At 32.1% G+C, this 24,162-nt stretch overlaps 1 protein-coding gene across 2 annotated transcripts in view; it reads right to left on the reverse strand.

Annotated features, from left to right (window-relative positions):
• Positions 1-203: 203 nt before the first annotated feature.
• The window catches only part of LOC115886066 (transducin-like enhancer protein 4), a 352,927-nt gene continuing 328,968 nt past the window's right edge, over positions 204-24,162 (reverse strand). For both annotated transcript variants that reach the window (XM_030905097.1, XM_030905096.1), the window contains exons 9-16: positions 12,605-12,753; positions 12,226-12,407; positions 10,721-10,904; positions 7,246-7,495; positions 5,238-5,417; positions 4,983-5,124; positions 2,387-2,688; positions 204-721 (exon numbers count right to left, since the gene is read on the reverse strand). In XM_030905097.1, coding sequence (XP_030760957.1) covers positions 614-721; positions 2,387-2,688; positions 4,983-5,124; positions 5,238-5,417; positions 7,246-7,495; positions 10,721-10,904; positions 12,226-12,407; positions 12,605-12,753 — 1,497 coding nt within the window. In that variant the 3' untranslated portion in view covers positions 204-613. The remainder of the gene's footprint in view (positions 722-2,386; positions 2,689-4,982; positions 5,125-5,237; positions 5,418-7,245; positions 7,496-10,720; positions 10,905-12,225; positions 12,408-12,604; positions 12,754-24,162) is intronic.

Genomic DNA, 24,162 nt, shown 5'->3' on the forward strand with positions numbered 1-24,162 from the left:
AAACGCTAAATGTACTTGGAAGAAAATTAAAAAAAAAAACGAAATAAAACAAAAAAATATTAAGAATAAAAATAAAAAAACTAAAACGAAAAAATATTAACAGTTTAACACTCTGTAGCTAGGAAACAAAGCAGAATCGAACCTATGTTGATATGAAAAATAAATCGTATTTTTACGTGAGGAATCTCCTCACGAAGGATGACAAATGTTTTTTGAAACACCCCGTAGAAAAGTAGGAATAGGCTGTTAAAAAAATTAAAATTAAATCAGTTTAAAATATTTACAAAATTAAATTTTACGTCGATCAACGAATAAATGTCATGAGAGATCAATCACACTTTTATCTAACATATTCTTTTATCAGATCACTAAAACGTTTCATGTTACGTACTATTACACCCTTACTTATTACTTTATTACACTTAGTTATCACAATTTTTTCTCTTCCTACAAGAAAATGTGTTTTCCTTTCATATTTTCTTTATTTTAACAAATTGTCCGTGTTCAACTACACTATGTCTTGATATTTCCTCAAGCCAGAGAAACGTGTGTTAGTTGCCGTACTTCAAAAAGTGAGTTTCTTCCATTCGGTGATTTTTTCCTGGGTTTGAGTTTAGTAAATCACCTCGTACACTGTCGCCTTTTTGTCACCTGATCCGGTCACTATGTATTTGTCATCCGCTGAAATATCACAACTCAGAACGCTAGACGATTCCTTTGACTGAAAAAAAAGAAAATGTTAGACAGCTAAAAAAGCACAGGTAATGTGTTGGGGTTAAATTATACAGGGTGGGTCTTAAATAAATGAAGTTATTTTTAAGCAAAACAATTTCCGATGCACGTGATCAACTTTGAGTGACAAGCGATGGCGACAGCGCTGCCAGATTGTGATGGATTTATGAGATGAATCTTAATTTAAAATTGACAAACAACGTATCTATTATATCTTTTTTTAAAGAGTTTTACGTTTCATTTTTGTTTTAATAACTAATATTTTAGTGATTAATTGATTTATTTGTTTTATAGCTTATTTTACTTATTGGCAAAAACTAGTCCATTATGAAGATTATTATAAGCGTTATTATGGGTTATTTATTTATTTATTGATGTACATCTTACAACGCCATAAGTGGTAATAACAAGTAAGAGAGTGCTATTAATGCACAAAGTAATGATCACAGCATTTAATAAAACCTAACTTTGAAATGCTTATCAATCAAACTTACTTTTCTGACCGCAGCCAAGGGTAATAGAGGACCTGTATTGTCACGTTCTCGTTCAAAATAGTTTAAAAAGAAACAGGGAAGCTACAAGCTCTTTGCTTCGACTGTTTAAATGCTTTGGCATATTTTCAACACACAATTTCAAGAAATGCAATACAAAAACTCGAAAATTGAGTTCGTAAAAGAACCGTTTGTGCTTAAAAGTGCATTTTTTTAAAAAATACTATGAAAACAGGCAAAAAACGAGAATTACTCACAAAGATTTAGCAACAACACGATATTATACAAAATAATGACTGACACTAGGATAATTATTGTTAAATAATAAAGGGAAACGTTGCTGAAAACGGCGCAATGTGACCAACATAGCGATAATAAAATTGGGTTTAAGCTAATTTTTGGAACTTTAATCTAAATAAAATATCTGTTACAATCATTTATTTGCTCTATAAAGTAAAATGAAGAGCTGCTCGGTATCTTAAATTATACAAGAAATTTAAACATTTTTGCCAAAATTTTATTTAGTCAGGTTTATAGACTTTAGTGTCAATGCCGATATGATAGATGACGTGCATCGTAAAATGTTTGGCGATTACAGTATGAGCTTTTTTTCGCGAAAAAAAATATTTTTTTAATTTCTCGAGAACTTTCGAAGTGAAACTTCTTTACGCGCCATGGGAGTAAAAATTCAAGGCCGCGACACACGAGCTAACGTCACGCCACGCGTCACAAAAGTGGTAAGCCAATGAGGAAGTTGAGATATGTCTTTAAAGCGCCGTAAAACTTGATATTTTGACGACGTTTCATGCATTATGAAACCCCATCATCAATGGCGAAAAAATCGTCCGATTTAAATAAAATTTGGTAAGTCGATAGATTGAACCAAGGCCAACTTGGCCGTGTACGACACGTATCACCTGTGACAGTTAGTTTTGACTTAAGAAACGTCAAAAGTTAAAGTCGTCCGATCGCGACGAAATTTGATGGGTAAGCTATGTGAGCGAACATTATTTCAAGATTAAAACCTTTGGTGTTCCATTTCAAAGCCAGTTGGATTGGACTTTTAATCTGTTGGTGCTGATACTACAACAACGGCAGTATCAAAATTAAGAACTAAGAACCCCAAACCTATTCCAACGATTTTTAAAAATACTCTAACTGACCTGGAATATACTAGCCCCATAGGGCGTCCTCCAAGCATTGAGCAAATTGTCCTTTCCAGTGGATACGAACCACTTCCCGCAGGCGGCGAACCTCAAGCTGAGCACGCAGCTCTCGTGCAGGTGCAACTGGTACTTGTCGGGTTTGTTGGCGTGCAGTACCTCCACGTTGGAGTTCTCCATGCCGACGGCCAGCCATTCGCCCGTCGGGCAGTACCCGAGCGAGAAGATTTGGGAGCTGAAGTCGTGCTGCTGCAGTTGTCGGCCCTCGCGCAGGTCCCAGCTGCGCACAGTGTTGTCCAAACCTGAAAACAATTATATCCTAGTTAGTTATTTGGAATATAACGTTTAATATATAGGTTAACTGAAAGCATTTTATAAAAATACTAGCGTGTACCAGCGACTTCGTTCGCGTCGAATTAATCATTTGTAATGGTGATGATAAAGCAAAGCAAGAATTTTCATTAACATACAAACTGGATAAAATGTTCTCACATTTATGTCAGCATGAGAAAAAACCATATGGCGATATTATTATATAACTTGGTAATATTTAAGGGATAGTTTCATCTCGTTGGAATTTGACTTTCGAAAAATCCGTTTGATAAAAATAAGATTTTTACGTCAAGCAGTTTAAGCAGAATCGTGGTTAAGAAATTACCTAACTTTTTGGAACACCCTGTATGATTTTTTAAAAAATTTCAAAATATGTAAAAAAACCAAATAAATTATGCTTGTCCAAGCGTTTTCCCGAAAGACTAACCGTTTTTTAAATAACAAATATTGTAATATTTGAGGGGCGTTTTCACCCTCTTGAAATTTGAGATTCGAGAAACCCTTCCTTATCGAACCTCTACACCCCATAGTCAATCCGTTTGCCAAAAATCAGCTTTAAACGTCAAGCAGTTCAAGCAGAATCGTGATTACTCAATGGTCATATTTTATGAAATACCCTGTATAAATTTATAAAAAATCTTAAAATATGTAAAACAACAAAATAAAATATACGTGTTTAAGAGTTTTTCCGAAAAACTCACCGGTTTTTAAATAAAAAATATTTTAATATTTGAGAGATAGTTTCACCCCCTTAGAATTCGAGTTTCGAAAAATCCCTTCTTATCGAACCTCTACACCCTAAAGTCAATCTGTTTTCCAAAAATCAGCTTTTTACGTCAAGCGCTTTAAGCAGGATCGTGATTAATCAATGACCAGATTTTTCGAAACACCCTGTATACATTTTTAAAAAAATCTTAAAATATGTAAAAAACAAAATAAAATATACGTGTTTAAGCGTTTTTCGGAAAGATGACCGTTTTTTAAATAAAAAATATTGTAATATTTGAGGGGTGGTTTCACCCTCTTGGAACTGGAATTTCGAAAAATCCCTTCTTATCGAACCAAAATTGAGCTTCTTACGTTGAGCGGTTTGAGCAGGATCGTGATTAATCAGTATGTCTTAAGGATTTTATATATTAGTATAGATATAGAATTATATACTAGGGTGTCCCCAAAAAAAGTTACGCATCAAGGTTGTGTTTTTTCTAATGGAACACCCTATATATTAATTGATTTTCGCATTCTAGGAAAAAAATAATGGAACACCCTATACAGGGTGGCGCACCTCATTCGCCTCAGTTGATTATACGAAAACAGAAAGATGTAGAAACAAACTATTTTATGGGTATATGTAGAGAGACAATGTGCATAATTTAAAATTATTTTGAAATGTACAGGGTGTGTCAGAACTAAGATCCATACCAAAGTTATATTTTTTCTTATGGAACACCCGGTATTTTATTTAATTTTTGGATTCTTGGTACATAAAATAAGGCATTTATTATAAGGGTTTAATATGTCTAAAAGCTTTGGTTTTTGAGATATTTAAAGATATTTAAATTTGCATGCTACAATAGAATAGATTATTAACACCCTGTAGATTACTATTCAGAATTAATTCAACTGTGCTGACTTTCAAGCCAGAGAAATAAACTTAACTAAAAAATTAGATTACTTCCTTAAATATATACGTGGTATCAAAAATTGCTCTGTTTATTACATTATATTGGTCTATTTTAACTATTTATTTTACATAAAAACTTCGTTATTTCCAACGCAACACTATGTACCATATGATCGAGAAAAAACGGCGTCCAGTTGGCTGGGAATGCTGCTTGATAAAAAATATTGTAATATTTGTATATAAACGTATTGTAATACTTCTAGTGACACTTAGTAGCTATTTTAAAATTAGTTTATGGACTTTATTTAAATTTATAACAGGTTATTTTTATTTAATTTACCCACAATAATACTAATAAGTAAGTAGGTATTTATTATTTTATCAAGAAAAATGAAGCAGTGTCTGCTGCCGGAAAGAATGCGTATGTTACTAGTGATTTTATTTTGTGAGGACAACATTGCTGGTTTATGCTCAAAGATATCCAAATAGGAATCCTCCTGTTTTCCAGGAATCCTTCTCATCCAAGAGTTAACATAGACTTAAAACAGTCAAAGAAAAACTTTAAAGGGATGTTTCTGTTTTCTATTATTATCACTACATGCATATTGTATTTTTATTGATATTAAAATAATATTTTACCTCCTGTCCATAACTTGGTACCATCTGCAGATATATCGATACAAGAAGCTCCATCAGTGTGGCCTTGGAACTGTCTGACCAATGTCTGGTTATGTAAATCCCATACAGCGATATTACCATCGGAACAACAACTAAAGCACACCTAAAAATACAAAATCATTAATATTATAGTACTCTTATGCAAAATATTACTTAAATATACTAAATTAATAAATTGGTAATATGATAAGTATTAAAATAAGTTGTTTTACGTACTTTGGAGTCTGGGCTTATTGCCAAAGCATAACAAGCAGGTGCGCTAGATGTCAGCTCAGCTTTTATCCTAGGCGTTGGACTGGCCAAGTCCCAAATGGATAGGTTGCTGGCTTCGCCACCTACTATCAACGTCCTACCATCTGGCAGTAATTTTACTGATCTGATGTAGTTATCTCGTTGCTAAAAATAAAAAGACCGTTCATAATTAGTGATTTAAGCTAGGTACATGAAATTAAATTAAGTAGAACTGGTTCAAAATTTGAAATAAGGATTAAGAAGACAAGGAGTAAAGTTCACAAGAATGGTTGAAATGAATGGATGATGATAAAATTGGTAAAAAGGGAAAAAAGTAAAAATATTATTATACTGTTAATACCTGAAATTATGTGAAAGCTGGATTATATAAAAAAGAATTGGATATGGACTTGAAATACCTAACAACAAAGTCGAATGAGTTTGATAATAGTAAGAACAAGAGTATAGTAGCTTCCAGACAATACTTCTAAAGACTGAAGTAGAAATTAGCAATAGTGCAACTGCAACAGGTAGAAAAAATCTATATTCAAGTAGTTAAATTAGTAGAAGAATATTGGCTTCTATCAATCCAGTCATCGGTATGTAAATTCCGTAACGATATTGCCTTTTATCCATGTTTCTCGGGGTCTTTCTCGTTTTCGTTTTCCAGTTGGTTCCATTTCATGTTATTTTTTTGGATTTCTTCTATGATAGTTACTTCTTTCTTTGTCATTTTTCTTATTTCTTCATTTCGCAGTTTTTTCTATTTTTGATTTTCTCGCTAATCTTCTAGTATCCAGTTGCTAAAAACTTTCGGTTTCACCGGAAGTAACTACAACTTTTGATTTTTAAATGACACCCTCGGTATTTTTTTACTTTATTCGATAGAAAATGACACTCTGAATAGAATCATATGTCAATTTTTGACATTTTCGCATATTGTTTATTTGAAATAATTGTAATATGCGGTTATAAGGACAATTTGACTCGAAATACCAAGTGTGTGGTATAAAATTATTCGTAAAAAAGTACTTTTTCCAAATATGCTAATGAGCCACCCTCGTTCCATTTGAAAAAATTGAGATACGATTAAAAATACCATTTGGGCATCTTTTAACCGGCCAGGACAAGACACTAAAACATTTTAGACAATCAATCATCTAACATACTCCTCAATTAATTTTCTAAACATATGTCCTGTACGTAGCGGGTCAGTATTACTTGATCGTCGGCATAGTGAATGGTATAATGTTTTATTTCCGACTGGTATGCACATTCCATCACATTTTAGTCTACACTGCCGCATCTAGGTAAATGTTAAATAAAATTGGAGATAGACCACATCCTTGTCGGAGGCCCTTACTTATATTAAATCATATCGTTAAGTTTGTCATATAATTTTAAATCGTGCTCTTGTATATTTCCTATAATTCCTATTGCTCTTCAGTTTGATACAAGTATAATCGTAAGTTATTAATGTGCGAAATGTTTTAAAAAAGTGTCTATACAATCATAACTGTTCATTGAATATCCAATTGAAATACTTCTTCAGTTTTCAGATATGTTAATTGTGTAGAAGATAGAAAGCACTATAATTTGGTATCAAGAATTGTAAACTTCAGAACCGGTCGACTAAATAATAGAGAGTCAACTTTGAAAAGCGTACTGCTCTGTTAGAAAGTCTGAAAGATACGAGGCATGTTTTTTAAGTAAGTACCGTTTTGGAATTAAAAAAAACGTGCAAAGATATCACAATAATTTTATTTTTACATGAAAGCCTGTACCTTAATCTACTTTTCTACATAATTTCCGTGAATATTGAGGCACTGTCATAACGTGGCAGTTGAAGGAGAGGAACTGATGAAACAGAAGAAAATGACAAAGAAAAAAAATTATGACAGAAGAGAAAGAGGTAGATTGAAGACGAGAGAAAAAAAAAAGATTCTGGTATCAAAAATTGTAGATATGGATTTGTATCAAGTCAAATACTTACCAGACAGTCAAGTTGAGAGACAGGACTTTTGGACCCGGGCTGACTGATATCCCACACCTTGACGCAGCCCTTGCCACCAGTGTACACGTACTTGGTGGGGTTGGATATCGTAACTGCGCAGACGACTTCTCCGTGGCTCAAGGTATTGATCTGACGAGCGTGCCTGGGTATCCCCGGACCAACCAGAGCGTCCTGGGGAAAGGGTACCGGTTGCATTTGGCCTTCGGCGCTCACATGAAACGAGTAGGCTCTGGAGGAGGAATGGAAAATTGTTGTTAATATTAATTTTAGCATTTTTTGTCGTTGTCTTAACGTTGAGGAATGAGGTTCTTGTTTCGCAATTTTTGTGTTTTAGAAGAGAAAAATGATATACAGTAGAACTTTGATAATTTGATCCAGATTACTGGAGATTTTTTAAATGTTGTTGTTTCGCATTTTTATTGTTTTCAACCCAAAATTAACATTTCAACTAGCGATGGGAACTATCGAATGAATTAGACTATCGAATGGTTACTGAATGAATGATTTCAACTATCGAATGGTTTTATTCGAATAAAATCATTCATTCATTTGTATACTAAAGCATACGTGACAACCTCGCCGTGCGACTAAATGGTTATCATTGAGCCACGACTATCGAATGCTTTTGATAAATGAAATTTAGTATTCGTTTGATTTTTGTGTGCGTCAGTGCATTATTAGTTCTTCCAAATTTTTATAACTTCGCCTTATAAATACTGTGCTATTGTTGCGTTTATTAAAATATTTAAGATATTAGAATAGTAGTTTTTTTAATTGACGATTATGTGCGTGTGTAGGTGTCAAAATTTTCCCGAAAATTTTTGTGATTTTCCGTAGCCCGATCTTTCAATTATTTTATTTTATATGGTATATGGTCTATTTTTTAATGGGAAATTTTAAGAAGTAGCAATTTTTAAGAGAGATGAGATGAACTTAGAATTAATTTTAAAAATACATATTTGTATTTTAGATGTTTTAATAATATGAATTAGTTGAACTTAATAATCATTATTTAAGTAATGTGGTTAAGTAAAATGTGTGGTTATCGAACTCAAACTATGGGGTGAGAAAATTAAATTGAAAGTTTTACACGTGCCAATTTAAAAAAAATTAACTATGTTTGTATTTTGTTTATGCTAATTCTCTTACATGTAGTTTTTTGCGAAGAAATATTTCATTTATTTTTAAAGTAAATGCCAGTAAAGTAAATATTATTTTTAAATAGTAATATAAAGTATCTAATATAAATAATTTTGATTTCTAATTTTTTATTTATATTTTCCTTCCATTACACTGCATGCTTAGAAAATTAATAAATGTTTATATTTCATGATTTTAAAGTTTGTTGTTAATATAACAAATTAGTTCTGTAATTATTATTATTTAATAAACCACCGTTGCCACACACAACAAATTTAAAGACTATATTATTTTTAAATAGGATCTAATATAAATAATTTTGACATCTAATTTGTTGTTTATATTTTGCTACTACGTAAAAAAAATGTTTGTATTTAATTATTTTAAATTTTGTTGTTAATAGGTATAACAAATTATTACTGTTATTATTATTTTTATTTAAACAGTCTTGGCTTAAAAACATTAAAAATAATTTTCCTACATCCAAAATATCAAGTATTATTGCAGTGTAACAACAGAATATTAATAAAAAAATGTAAAATATATAGACATACTAATCCCTAACTAACTAAAGCCAAACAATAATATTCTTTGCTAATATTAACTAATACCAATATATGGCAACAGCGCCCTTCATAATGTATTTTCTGTGTAAATACTAGCACCACAATAAAAAAAATGTGTCCTTATCTTTATATGACTCCGCAAAAAATCAAAGATGCCGGCTTCTTTCATAGCATTGCCACCGACCGCTGTCGGGTTTCTCGGAAAGAAACCTACGTCGCCGGGCGACAACTAAAATCCAGTTAGTATTTTATTATAATCGATCCTGACGAATAAATGAATTTCATAAATGAATGAATTTTATAAATGAATGGTTTTTGTTGCCGAATTATTAGAATACAATATTTCAAGGCAGATGACGCATCTATTCGATAATTTTTATTCGAATAGTTTTCAACGAATGTTTTCTTACTAACTATCGAATTATTCGAATGAATTGCAACTATCGAATGTTTCGATAGTATTCATTCGATAGTTCCCACTACTAATTTCAACTTATTTTTATTAAATCAAAAACTTCTTCTTCTTTACGTGCCGTCTCTTTCGTGGAGGTTGGCGATCACACTGGCAAAATCTTCACGATTCTCGGCTTTCCTTATGAGTTCTTCAAAAGTTAGGTGAGTCCAGTTTCTAATGTTTCTCAATCAAGATAGTTTCTTCCTGTCGAGACCTCTTTTTCCTTCAATTTTACCCTTAACTATTAATTGTAAGACGTGGTATTTTTCATTTCTCAATATGTGCCCTAAGTATGATGTTTTTCTTATTTTTATTATATTGAGCATGAGCTTCTGTTTCTCTGCCTATACTGTTGTAGACTTCGATATTTGTGATATGGGCTGTCCATGGAATTTTAAGCATTCTTCGATATATCCATGTTTCGAACGATTCGAGGCGATTCATCTCTTGAATTTACAGTGTCCATGTTTCTGCTCCGTATATTGACCTGACATAACCGATTGACCAGACTCCGATTAGCCAGACATAACACTTAACGAGCCTAGTTCTCAACTCAAGATCCAATCTGAGGTTCTGGAAGGTGTTCTTCATTTTTAAAAATGCATTTCTAGCTTGTTTTATTCTGGTTTTTATTTCCACGTAGTTGCTCAACGTGTTAACTATCCAGGACCCCAAATATTTGAACTTGTAGACGTGTTTTAAGGTATTGCCCTCTATTTTAATAGGAACTGGTACATTTTGGTTCTTTCCAAATACCATGACTTTAGTTTTAGAGAAATTGATCTTCATTCTCTATTTCTTACAGGAGCCTTCAAATCGTTCCACTAAACTCTGGAGACCAGTATCAGAGTCGGCAATAAGAACTGTGTCATCGGTAAATTTAATGTTGTTAATGACTTCGCCGTATCTATTTTTTTATATCTTTTTTTGAAACAGCTATGTTGATTAAGCTTTCTGTGAACTGAATTATGTCTTCTTCAATTTATCTTCTAGTTCTTTTTGTTCTGCAGTAAGTGCTTTGAGCAATTAGATAGTACTTTAGACACCAGTTTTCATCCAAATGTGGACTATAAGTGACAAATTATTTGGAAAAAAAAAACGAAATAAAAATGAAATTTCTACACCCTGTATCTCCGAAACTAAGCATTGTATGACAAACATTTATACGAACTTTTTTACTTATTTTTATCTGCAGAATACTGAAGAACTGACTTGGCGGCGTGTCTGAATTAGAAAAGTCCTACGGTACTAAAATTCTTAGACCTGTTCTATGGATTGTATACATTACACTTACGGTTTTCCTCCGGGTATACCACCCAACCCGGGTACGACCGGAGCCCGCATCTGTGAATGGGGGTCGTAACCGACCTGGAGGGGAGGCCTGGGGTAGTTGTTGAGCGCAGGGGGAAGGTTATTGTGCAGACCTGCGTAGCCTGCGTTAGCTGCTGCTGCGGCTTGAAGTTCGTGAGCTGGCGTGCCTAAAAATGTCAGAAAAGTCCATTAATCCCTTCCCCCCTAAATATTAAATTAAATAGCATAAAATAAGGAATTTATTGTAAGAGTTTAATATGTTTAAATGCTTTGGTTTTTGAGCCTATTTAAATATGCATGCTATAATAAAAAAGTTTCTCAACACCCCTTACATTACTTTTCAGAGTTAATTCTTGTGCTGACTTCGAAACCAGAAAAATAAACTTTACTAAAATTTTTTATTGCTTTCTTAAATGTATACAGAGGTATCAAAAATTGCTGGTCTATTTTAAATATTTATTTTACACAAAAACTTCGTCATTTCAAATACAACACTATGTATTTTTTAAAATAAGTCGAAGCAGATTTAAATGGTCTTTCAAACTATATTAGGGTTTTCCCTACCCATCTTGCACAGATTTTGAATAAAAATCGATTTAAATAAAAGCGAATAAATACTTACTCTTATTATAATAATTACCCTTTTCGTAGGTAAATTAAATAAAAATAATCTGTTATAAATTTAAATAAAGTTCATAAACTAATTTTGATTTTGAAAATAGCTATATAAGTGTCACTAGAAAATTGCCATGGCGATACCAGCCATCTTGATTACCATTTTATTAAAAAATCGCTTTTTATTCAAAATCTGAGCCAGATAGCTATAGGAAACCCTAATATAGTTTGAATAAGCATTTAAATCTGCTTCGACTTATTTAGAAAAATACATAGTGTTCCATTTGAAATAACGAAAAGTTTTTATGTAAAATAAATATTTAAAATAAACCATCAATTTTTGATACCCCTGTATACATTTAAGGAAGCTATCAAATCTCTTCATAATTATGAAAAAATATTTATGTAGTAGGGCATCAATAGACTCAAACATAAGCCCTAGATAAACATCATGGATATAAAATCCAAGCTATGTGAAAGTTATTTACAAAAAAATATCTATTTATACTGTGAGACGTAAAATGTATTTGTAGTTTGTTCAAATGAACGAATCCTAAGAGTCGATTCATTATGAGAAACTGAATCGTGTGATCCGATTCACTAAAAAGAATCGTAACGTAAATATTTTTTTCAAACATCACAAATAATTTTTTAAACAATTTGAAACGTTCCAAATAATATAAAAATATTTAAAAGTAGTACCTTGTATGTAATTATATATCGAGAAACTATGGTTACGCTCGTTGAATTTGACACTTTATGTCATTTTAATAATATATTTTCGTACTTTTATGCCTAGGCGTTAAAATGGCTTTTTTATATTGTAAATCAAGTCGCAAAAATTAATACTTTTGTAAAAAAAATTAGAATTACCATTAGGGATTCCTAAATAAGGTGGATACTGCCCCAACGCAGGAGGTTTCAAGGGTTTCATGCCACTACTTCCAGATGTACCAGCAGCTGAAGTAGGGGTAACAGGTTTTGAGATTGGAGTAGTAGGTTTTTCCTCAATTTTCTTTGTTGACGGCGTTGAAGCATTACTTGACGTACCTGACCTAAAGACGCATTATTTTAGTACACTCAAGGACACAAAAAAGAAAGAAAAATCCACAAAAAAAGAAAGAAAAATCAAAGTACAAAGAGGTCATTAAAAATGTATTCAGAGTACATAAGTTCAAAAAAATTCTCTTAAATGTCAGAAAGACTCCAAAAAATTGTCTCGAGAAATCTGATGAATTATATTATGTAGTACCTTGGACTGTGTGGTCCTGGATGTTCCTTCTTTGGTACTTTATCTATGCCGTTTTCTCTAGGTGATGCGGTGCCATTTGGGGGTGAAATAGGGTCTTCGGAGGCATCGTCCACCACCAGGTCTTGGTCGCTTTTTTCACCGTCGCTGTGCTGAAATAAGAGAATATTTTTTAGTAAGATATTATTGAAATAAAATTTTTAAAATAATCACTTTTTTTAAATTCCAATAAATAAAGTTAAGGTTTTGTATTATTAGTCTTTGTGGATAGGGAACTGAACAATTGTGTTAATTTTATTGGTATAATGTGATGTTGTTATAGTGCCTTTCATATTATACAATAATACAGGGAGTCTGTTAAATAAGTCCAAATATATTTCGACGCCAGAAACAGGTTTACCAGTTTTTTTTGGTTAAAAAAAATGTTGAAAATTTTAATCAAGTTTTCATCAAATTTTTTTATCAAATCCTGAAATGTTAAGCAATTTTTGGTCAGTTAGGCAAATTTGTTTTATTAGTAGAATACCACTGATAAATTGATCTACGTTGGTCTACGTTAAGTCTTCACTAAATAACTGGGTTACCTATATTCAAAAAATTGGCAAATAGAAAATAAAAACTTTTGTCTATATTTTTCACCACCTAAAATATTTGCACTTATTTAAGAAAAACCTTATAGAGTTCTACAATATTAGAATGTTTTACTGAAAATATAATCATTATAAAGACTTTCCAAACGATTTCAGCCATTATTAGACACATTTATAAAAAATAAATCCAGTTCTACACGTCACATTCAGTTGTACACTTCCAAAACTCCTCCTAAATTGCCGTATAAACTACAAGATCGAGTTTCCCCTCTTTCCAGCGTCCCCATTGTAAATTCTTGACGGTTTTACGGCTCCTGAGTGGTCCCGGGGGGGCCGAGCCCTACAAGGGACCCCGCCGGCACGCCCCTGGGGGGTATTTTTATAGCTCTCGATTCGGTCAGCCGCCGTGTATGTATATGTAGTCGTTTCTTTTACACGTGCATTCCGATAGATGAAACAAGCCTGGAGAAGTCAGCGGCGTGCTAGCGTCTTTTATTTATGATTTAGCTGGATATAAAAAAATGAAATTTAACAAAAATCTATTTATAAATATAAAGGAAGTTTTTGATATCTGAAAATTCGACTTTTCAAGTGAAGAAAGATACGTCAAAATATTTTTCAATACCGTTTGATAGAGTTATCCCGTGGTCTAAAAAGGAATGTCAATTATAAATTTGTGTATAGTGATATAATAAAATAAAATAATATGTTGGGCAAACTAGAAGATCAATATTAACTAGATTTAAAGAACATTTAGCTCAGATAAGATGTGGTAGACCGGATAAATCTTGTGCTGCTGAACATATTGCTGATAAAGAACACTGTATAGATCTTAATAATGTAAAATTAATTAAACAAGTCTCAAATTACAGGCAATTAGATGCATATGAAAGCATCAAAATTAATAAATGTAAAGATAGTATGAACAGAGACAACACGGTCCAATTCGTTCTAGTTCTCTGTTCCTACTACTTTAGTTGCGGAAATTTAATTGTTACGCTCGGTGGGCTCTACGGTATATACACGCTCAAATTGTAGATATTAGTTTAGTCTTGAACATCTGCTGATGATGCTAACATAGTTAGCGAAATGCGCGTCCAGTGTAAAAGTAAAAGTGATTTGGTGTATTGTGGTGATTTAGTGTTTTATTTTGCTGTGTAACACCAAAGGTTCCAACCCCCAAGTGGTAAAGGAAGTTTAAAATAACACACTCTCTCTCTTTTTTAACCCTTCCATAGAGAAAAGAAATGCCATAAAAGATCAAGCGATTATCCAAATCTAAGTAAGGTTGAAATTGAAAAAACGCTTATTATTTTGGTATAGGTACTGGATGATGCATCTTTGTTGAAAACATAATAAATCGCATGCAAATTTTTCAAATTACAATAATGCATTTTTGGGACTATAACCGTAGGTACTATAACGTAGTAGTCATCACGTACCAAGACATCACAACAAATTACATGCGACAATGATAAAATTATAGGCTGACAACGTAAGGTTTGTTGAAATATGCTCAGATAATCAGGCGGCACACTTAGGGGCGCTTATGAACCCAAAGGTATCGTCGAGACTCGTCTGGCAATGCCTGGCTGAACTGGGAGCTCTGGCACGAAGGAACAGAATTAAATTATTCTGGGTGTAGGACCACAGCGGCATCCAAGGCAACAAAAAAGCCGATGAGCTAGCTAGGTAGGGATCATCGGCATCCTATCTTGGTCCAGAGTCAGCACTGGGAATACCCAAATGCCCGTAGTGCACTAAAACTCTGGATCAGGGAAAAGCACAATGTCCATTGGAGAAATAGACAAGGTACAGGCACATCAAGGCTTTTATCCAAGGACCTAGCTCTAAAATCGCAAAAGAACTGCTAATGCTTAACAGGAATAAAGTGCGGATTACAACAGGCCTCTTGCCAGGACACATGGCTGTCAAGTGTTACCTGAACAAGCTCAACCTGTATCAAGGAAGTCTTTGCTGCAGACTCTGCGATAAAGATCCTGAAACAGCGGAGCACATAATATGTCATTGCGAGGCTCTGGATCGCAAGCGATACTTTTTATTTGGGAAAGCTAGGCGAGAACCGGAACAACTATGCTCCCATCCTATCAAGGACCTGCATAAGCTAGTGCAGGGCACAGGGATAGGAGAATGGATGCAGATATAGAAGGGGGAAAAACACAATAGGCCTCACAGAGTTTCTTAAAACTAACCATCTAACTACACTTTAATGATATACAGGGTGGTCCGAACTGTATTCCGGAAACTTCGGCAGCATATTCTGCAGATAAAAATGAGTAAAAAAGTTCGTCTAAATGTATGTCCTAAAATGCTTAGTTTCGGAGATACAAGGTTTAGAAGTTTCATTTTTATTTCGAAATTTTCCGAATAATTTCTGAAGTAACGTCAATAATTCGTTGAAAATTGGTGTCTGGGAGTTATTTGACATGAGAAATTTGATTTTAATATCAATATGACTCCTACTTGTACAGGGCGCCAACTACATATATTTTTAACTGGTTTGAAGAGTAATAACTTTTCGTCCGTACCTGTATAAAACTACTAAGTTCAACAGAAACTGTTTTGTTTTTTCATAAAAATATTGACGTCACTTCATAAATTATTTGGAAAAAATCGATATAAAAATGAAACTTCTACACCCTGTATCTCCAAAATTAAGAATTTTATAAGATACATTTATACGAACTTTTTACTTACTTTTATATGCAGAGTAGACTGCCGAAGTTTTCGGAATATAGTTCGGACCACACTGTATATTTGCTATTGGGGTGGGTTCAGAGAGTTTACAATAGGGGTAATAAAAATGTGTTAAGAAATCCTTGTTAATCCTTTACATTATTTTCGTTTTTATTTTAGCTCATTTTAATATTTCTAACTGTTCAAGGTAATTTAAGCGTCTACCTTTTGTTTCTCTATGTAGTAACTTAATTGAGTTTTCATTAATTTTGTGACTATTTAAAATACAATGCAGTGGCGGATACAGAAGGGAGCACATGAGGCCAAGGCCCCCCCTAAGATCTATAAATCGGGCTAAATAATAAGATTTTGGGCTAAAAATGGCGCTCTAAAAAGCATATTCTAGATTACCTTTTATTGGAGCCCCCTTTAAAATACATTCCGGGCCCCCCCCCTAAAATAAATTTCTGTATCCGCCCCTGATACAATGGGTTACTAGACCGAAACTTTGCTGGAGATTATTAATAGATTTTATATGTTGTTTCTATCCTTATATCTAAATTTCTCTCTTTCTGTATCTAAATAATCTTATCAATTGAAACTACAATAATAATTATTATAATTAAACTACTTTTAAATGTACCTAATGGATTAGTAAATAAGCGTAAAAAGGTACCGAATAGGTACCAACAAACAAATAACGAACAACGGTTGTTCCTAATTCTTTTTGTAGCATTTCTTTAACTCACTTTCAACTGCTTGTTTCATACCAGTACTTTTAGAAATTTTGCGGTGCGATATCTTCACATAAGTCTGGTATTGTATAGAATTAAATGTTCCCTACGCCACTGTTTAAACGCAGGAGCGCATCGTGTGCATAAATGCATTTAAAACTGCGACAGGCCGATGCCGTACTCTAAAGCCCGTGACAAATCGCGACGGTGTGTCGTGGAGAAGCGGCTTTAGAGAAGAAACGGGGCCACAACGAGCGAATGGAAAAAAAGCGAGAGCCAGCAGAGGTGCTAGGAGGGCCTTATTAATAATTGAGGCGTCTGGCAGAAGCAGAAAAGGGCACAAAAAGAGTCCTCTTCTGAATAATATATTGCCATGTGCCGGTTTTTACACGACAGATGAAAAAACGGTGGAAAGTAAATAGTAGAGAAAATAACTGGGATGTTTTTAAACAAGTACGTAGAAATTTGTTCTATGTTGTAATTAAAATATGAGGAGGGCGAGGGGTGATTTTTTTGGCGTTTTTTGTTGCCTCGTTCAATTTTGTTTTGTTTTGAGCTAATTCCAAAACGTGGCGGTATCTGTATCGGAGGCAAAGGATTTTTTTTCATCAATCCCAGTGAAATAAGCCTAGACGTTTCTAAAGCTAGCTGTTGTTACGATGATATTTCGTTAATTACATCTTGTTTTATGTTATGTTGATATATATTCCACAGAATTAATATTTTAACACGCGTTTATTATATGTATAGTAGATATTTAGGAACAAAACTTTTCACTTAAACTGCAGGAATAGAATTATAATATTTTTATGATTTAATTTTATTATAATAAATTACTATATAAAAATCGATGCATCGTAATCTTGCAAACGATGCAAATATCTTGAAAATCGTTCGAACATTTTCGAACTAAACAAAGAGCAACTTTTTAGACCCACGTAAAGAAGTTCTAACTTTTTATATCGTTTATTGAAATTAGTAGAGATGGGAACTATCGAATGAATTAGACTATCGAATGGTTACGGAATGAATGATTTCAACTATCGAATGGTTTCATTCGAATAAAATCATTCATTCATTTGTATACTAAAGCATATGTGACAACCTCGCCATGCGACTAAATGGTTATCGTTAAGCCACGACTATCGAATGCTTTTGATAAATGAAATTTAGTATTCGTTTGATTTTTGTGTGCGTCAGTGCATTATTAGTTCTTCCAAATTTTTATAACTTGCCTTCTAAATACTGTGCTATTTTTGCGTTTATTAAAATATTTAAAATACTAAAGTAGTAGTGTTTTTTTTTAAATTGACGATTCTGTGCGTGTGCAGGTGGGTCAAAATTTTTCAATTATTTAATTTTATGCGGTATATGGTCTATTTTTTTGATGGAAAATTTTGAGAAGTAACAATTTTTCAGAGAGATGAGGTGAACTTACAATTAATTTAAAAAATACATATGTATTTATATTTTAGATGTTTTAGTAATATGAATTAGTTGTACTTAATAATCATATTTAAGTAATGTGGTAATGTGGTTATCGAAGTAAAAAAAGAAGTAAATGGTTATCCAAGTCAAATTTTGGGATGAGAAAATTAAATTGATTAATTAAAGTTTTACACGTGCCAATTTAAAAAAAAGTTAACGATATTTGTATTTTGTTTATGCTAATTCTCTTACATGTAGATTTTTGCGAAGAAATATTTCATTTATTTTTTAAAGTAAATGCCAGTAAAAGCAAATACTATTTTTAAATACTAATACAAAGTAATAAAATGTAATACACATATATAATTTTGATTTCTAATTTTTTATTTATATTTTTCTTCTATTACACAGAAAATTAATAAATATGTTTATATTTCATGATTTTAAAATTTGTTGTTAATATAACAAATTAGTTCTGTAATTATTATTATTTAATAAACCAACGTTGCCACAAAAAATTTAGAGACTATATTATTTTTAAATAGGATTTAATATAAATAATTTTGATTTCTTATTTGTTGTTTATATTTTGCTACTACTTAAAAAAATGTTTATATTAAATGATTTTAAATTTTGGTGTTAATAGGTATAACAAATTATTACTGTTATTATTATTTATTAAACCAGTTTTGCTTAAAAACATTAAAAATCATTTTCCTACATCCAAAATAAAAAGTATCATTGAAGTGTAACAACAGAATATTAATAAAAAGAATGCAAAATATATAGTCATACTATCCCTAACTAACTATAATACCAAAGAATAATATTCTTTGCTAATACCAACTAATACGAATATACGGCAACAGCGCCGTTCATAATGTATTTTTGTGTAAATACTAGCCCCTCAATAAAAAAAATAATGTGTCCTTATCTTTATCTGACTCAAAATCAAAGATGCCGGCTTTTTTCATACCATTGCCACCGACCGCCGACCGCTGTCGGTTTCTAGGAAAGAAACCTACGTCGCCGGGCGACAACTAAAATCCAGTTTATATTTTACTATAATCGATCCTGACGAATAAATGAATTTTACAAATGAATGGATTTTATAAATGAATGGTTTTTGCTAGTAGTGGGAACTATCGAATGAATACTATCGAAACATTCGATAGTTGCAATTCATTCGAATAATTCGATAGTTAGTAAGAAAACATTCGTTGAAAACTATTCGAATAAAAATTATCGAATAGATCCGTCATCTGCCTTGAAATATGTATTCTAGTAATTCGGCAGCAAAAACCATTCATTTATAAAATTCATTCATTTATAAAATTCATTCATTTATAAAATTCATTCATTTATAAAATTCATTCATTTATAAAATTCATTCATTTATGAAATTCATTTATTCGTCAGGATCGATTATAATAAAATATTAACTGAATTTTAGTTGTCGCCCGGCGACGTAGGTTTTTTTCCGAGAAAGCGGTCGGTGGCAATGCTATGAAAGAAGCCGGCATCTTTTGATTTTTTGCGGAGTCATATGTAGATAAGGACACATTATTTTTTTTTATTGAGGTGCTAGTATTTACACAGAAAATACATTATGAAAGGCGCTGTTGCCATATTTTGTATTAGTTGATATTAGCAAAGAATATTATTGTTTGGCTTTAGTTAGTTAGGATAGTATGTCTATATATTCTGCATTTTTTTTATTAATATTCTGTTGTTACACTGCAATAATACTTGTTATTTTGGATGTAGGAAAATTATTTTTAATGTTTTTAAGCAAAGACTGGTTTAATAAATAATAATAACAGTAATAATTTGTTATACCTATTAACAACAAAATTTAAAATCATTTAATATAAATATTTTTTTTAAGTAGTAGCAAAATATAAACAACAAATTAGATGTCAAAATTATTTATATTAGATCCTATTTAAAAATAATATAGTCTCTAATTTTTTGGCAACGTTGGTTTATTAAATACTAATAATTACAGAACTAATTTGTTATATTAACAACAAATTTTAAAATCATGAAATATAAACATTTATTAATTTTCTAAGCAAGCGGTGTAATGGAAGGAAAATATAAATAAAAAATTAGAAATCAAAATTATTTATATTAGGTGCTTTATATTACTATTTAAAAATTATATTTACTTTTACTGGCATTTACTTTAAAAAATAAATGAAATATTTCTTCGCAAAAAACTACATGTAAGAGAATTAGCATAAACAAAATACAAACATCGTTAACTTTTTTTTTAAATTGGCACGTGTAAAATTTTCATTTTAATTTTCTCACCCCATAGTTTGAGTTCGATAACCATTTATTTAACCACATTACTTAAATATAATTATTAAGTTCCAACTAATTCATAGGTATTATTAAAACATCTAAAATACAAATATGTATTTTTAAAATTAATTGTAAGTTCATCTCATCTCTCTTAAAAATTGCTACTTCTCAAAATTTCCCATTAAAAAATAGACCATATACCATATAAAATGAAATAATTGAAAGATCGGACTACGGAAAACCACACAAATTATCGGAAAAATTTTGACCACCTGCACATGCACACAATCGTCAATAAATAAAATTAAAAAATAACTACTATTTTAGTATTTTAACTATTTTAATAAACGCAAAAATAGCACAGTATTTATACGGCGAAGTTATAAAAATTTGGAAGAACCAATAATGCACTGACGCATACAAAATCCAAACGAATACTAAATTACTAAATTTCATTTATCAAAAGCATTCGATAGTCGTGGCTCAACGATAACCATTTAGTCGCACGGCGAGGTTGTCACATATGCTTTAGTTTACAAATGAATGAATGATTTTATTCGAATAAAACCATTCGATAGTTGAAATCATTCATTCATTAACCATTCGATAGTCTAATTCATTCGATAGTTCCCATCGCTAGTTTTTGCTGCCGAATTAATATATTTCAAGGCAGATGACGCATCTACTCGATATTTTTATTCGAATAGTTTTCGACGAATGTTTTCTTACTAGCTATCGAATTATTCGAATGAATTGCAACTATCGAATGTTTCGATAGTATTCATTCAATAGTTCCCACTACTAGAAATGAGTATAACATAGACACTCAAAATCTCATTCAAATCGGAATAACGGTTCTTAAAATATCTGAAAAAATGTGTTTATTTTTTTAAAGTTTGATGCCCTCTAACGGATAAACAAAGAACTTTTGTATAGAGGTACATTGTGTCCAATGAACTTATTTTGATTCCAAAAATACGTAATAGTTCTATGTCTACGGAATATTGGGACACCCTGTATTTCTAAAATTTTCCACGCGATAATAAAACGGTCGGTAAACACAACCGTCAGCGGGCATAAAGGGCCCGTAAAATGTTTTATTGCCGTTTTGTGTGATCCCTATATACACAGGGGCTGAAAAAAGGGTGGGATGTTGGGCTGGTAAAGCAGAATTGGAGAGTGCCACAATAATAGCAGTAGGGATGAAACAATTTCACATAAGTATCGATAAGCTTACTTGCTAGTAAATCAAGTAATTTTAGAAAATCCGAAAAATAACAACGATTTTAGGTTTTGACATAAAATTACTGCGCCCTGCTTCCATCTTCGAGGTGGTCTTCCACGTTTCCGCCTTTCGCTTGGTGTCCATGAATGAATTCTTTTTATCCATTGTCCGTACCAAGTTAGTATTTTGCTGTCAATGTCGTCGAGGATAGTTTTTTTTCTCCTATAATTTCTCGTATTCTTTGATTTGAGCTGTGTTCCAGTCTTGAGATAACAACTTCTTCGCCAAAAATCCATTTCAAGAGACAGCAACTGATTCTTTTCTACTTTGTTTAGCTCCCACGTTTCAGCGCCATAAGTGGTAATGCTCTCTACAATGGCTTTATACAGTAGAGAATTTTTGTTTTTTGGGAAATTTTGTCACTCCACAACCGATAACTCTTTTTCCTCGACCAACTTCCAACTTTATTTGCAAAATCTTGAGTTTTTTTTCCATTTGTTGAAAAAGTGACGCCCAAGTATTTAAACGTCCAGACATTTTTAATAATAATAATATGATAATTTTATATCTATATTTTTTATCTATAAAATAACAATTATATATATATATATATATATATATATATATATATATATATATATATATATATATATATATATATATATATATATATATATATATATATAATTGTTATTTTTTTTAATTAACTTTTCTTTGACCAATCTAAAATACTTTTTATTTAGAGGGTTCTTGGCTTTTGGTCAATATTAAACTTTTTCTGGGTTTAGGAAGTGTTTATTATATAACCAACGTTTCGGTTCAGTTTTAACCTTTTTCAAAGCCTACAATACGATATTATCAAACTACAACTGTGTAAAAAAATATAAATAAAACTTACCACAAAACGTACATTTCCTTCGTCAAACTTTTTTCAAAATTTTTGTTTTTTTGTATCTGAATCATTTCAAGGAATTCTCGTTTTTTCAAATTAATTTCGGTGTTTAAAATTCTTGTTTTATTGTAATCAAAGGTGTGATTATTATTTTTTTCGTGAGTAACAAGTGCTGTAATGTTTTTTTTGTCATATTTATGACTCTTTAGACGATTTTCCCAAACCAAAAATGCAATTAACGAAAAAAAAAAGATGTCGATAAGCTAAGTAGAATATACACACCAATCTTGTAAATAGAAACGCTTCAGTACAGAAAATACATTGAGCCGGCCATCACAATTTATTAAAATTTTAAACTGTATATGTTAATTATTGTGTCATGTGGGTGATATTGTATGAGTATAATTTTAAGTTAAATGTTATGTGTTATCACCTGTTATTTTATGTACCCATGTTTTAATACAAGTTTGACGAAGGAAATGTACGTTTTGTGGTAAGTTTTATTTATATTTTTTTACACAGTTGTAGTTTGATAATATCGTATTGTAGGCTTTGAAAAAGGTTAAAACTGAACCGAAACGTTAGTTATATAATAAACACTTCCTAAACCCAGAAAAAGTTTAATATTGACCAAAAGCCAAGAACCCTATAAATAAAAAATATAATTGTTATTTACAGTACAAGTGTGTTTATGAACATGATTACAACAACGAGTGTGAACGATTAGAACGACGAGGTCGTAGACCAAATCTTCTGTTACTCCCACGTTTGTATACGAATCTCAGCTTTTTGGTTCCAACACAAATTACTGAACAGCCTAGCTATATATTTTCCATTAAGTCTCATATCTCTGAGTTATAATATAGGAGGTTATGTTTAAAGTTGTCGAATGCAAATCTAGACATTAGCGGTAAAATCTGCATCTTTGCGGACGATACTAGTTTCACAATTGCGCCCGATGTTACGGCACTACTATATCCAGCGACTATATCCAGTGACTTACGCACCATTAAATCTTGGTGCGATTCTAATCTCCTACTACATACATACTGCCATTACTCGCTGACGAGTATTTGATACGCATCAGAAGATGGTCACGCAAGGCGTTTTCTTTCATGAGCCTTTCTGTGACTGAAAAGCCCAATACGTGATGTTATTTGTCTACCGCACTCCGGACATTCAAAAATCTCATTGCTTTGTTGCCTCTTAACTTTTTGGTTCTCGCTGTTAACTGAGTTTACAATTCTTCTCCATTGAGTTCTATTGTGAGCTGCTACTTCCCACTCATTCTGCAGATTAATCCCCTTTAAGTTTTCGTGGAAAATGTCCTTGTACCTTTTGAGTTGTCCACCTGGCCTCCTCTTACCGTCTACAAGCTCACCGTAAAGCAGTGATTTTGGTATGCGGTTTTCTTGCATTCTGCATACGTGACCAGCCCATCTTAGTCGGGATTTTGTAACCATGACTTCTATACTCTCGCAGTTAGCTTTTTCAAGAACCGATACGTTTGAGACGTGATGGAACCATTTCATTCTTAAGAGTTGTCTAAGGTGTCTCTGTCGCAACTTGTTTAATGCGTTCATGTGTCGGCGGTACGGCACCCAGGTTTCGCTCCCATATAACATGGTGGGGATTATTATTGCTCGGTACACTGCAAGTTTCGTTTTTGTGCTCAGGTCATGGTT

Source organism: Sitophilus oryzae, unplaced genomic scaffold (genome assembly GCF_002938485.1).
Source record: "Sitophilus oryzae breed Bouriz unplaced genomic scaffold, Soryzae_2.0 scaffold_466_pilon_pilon, whole genome shotgun sequence".
Lineage (NCBI taxonomy): Eukaryota > Metazoa > Arthropoda > Insecta > Coleoptera > Curculionidae > Sitophilus > Sitophilus oryzae.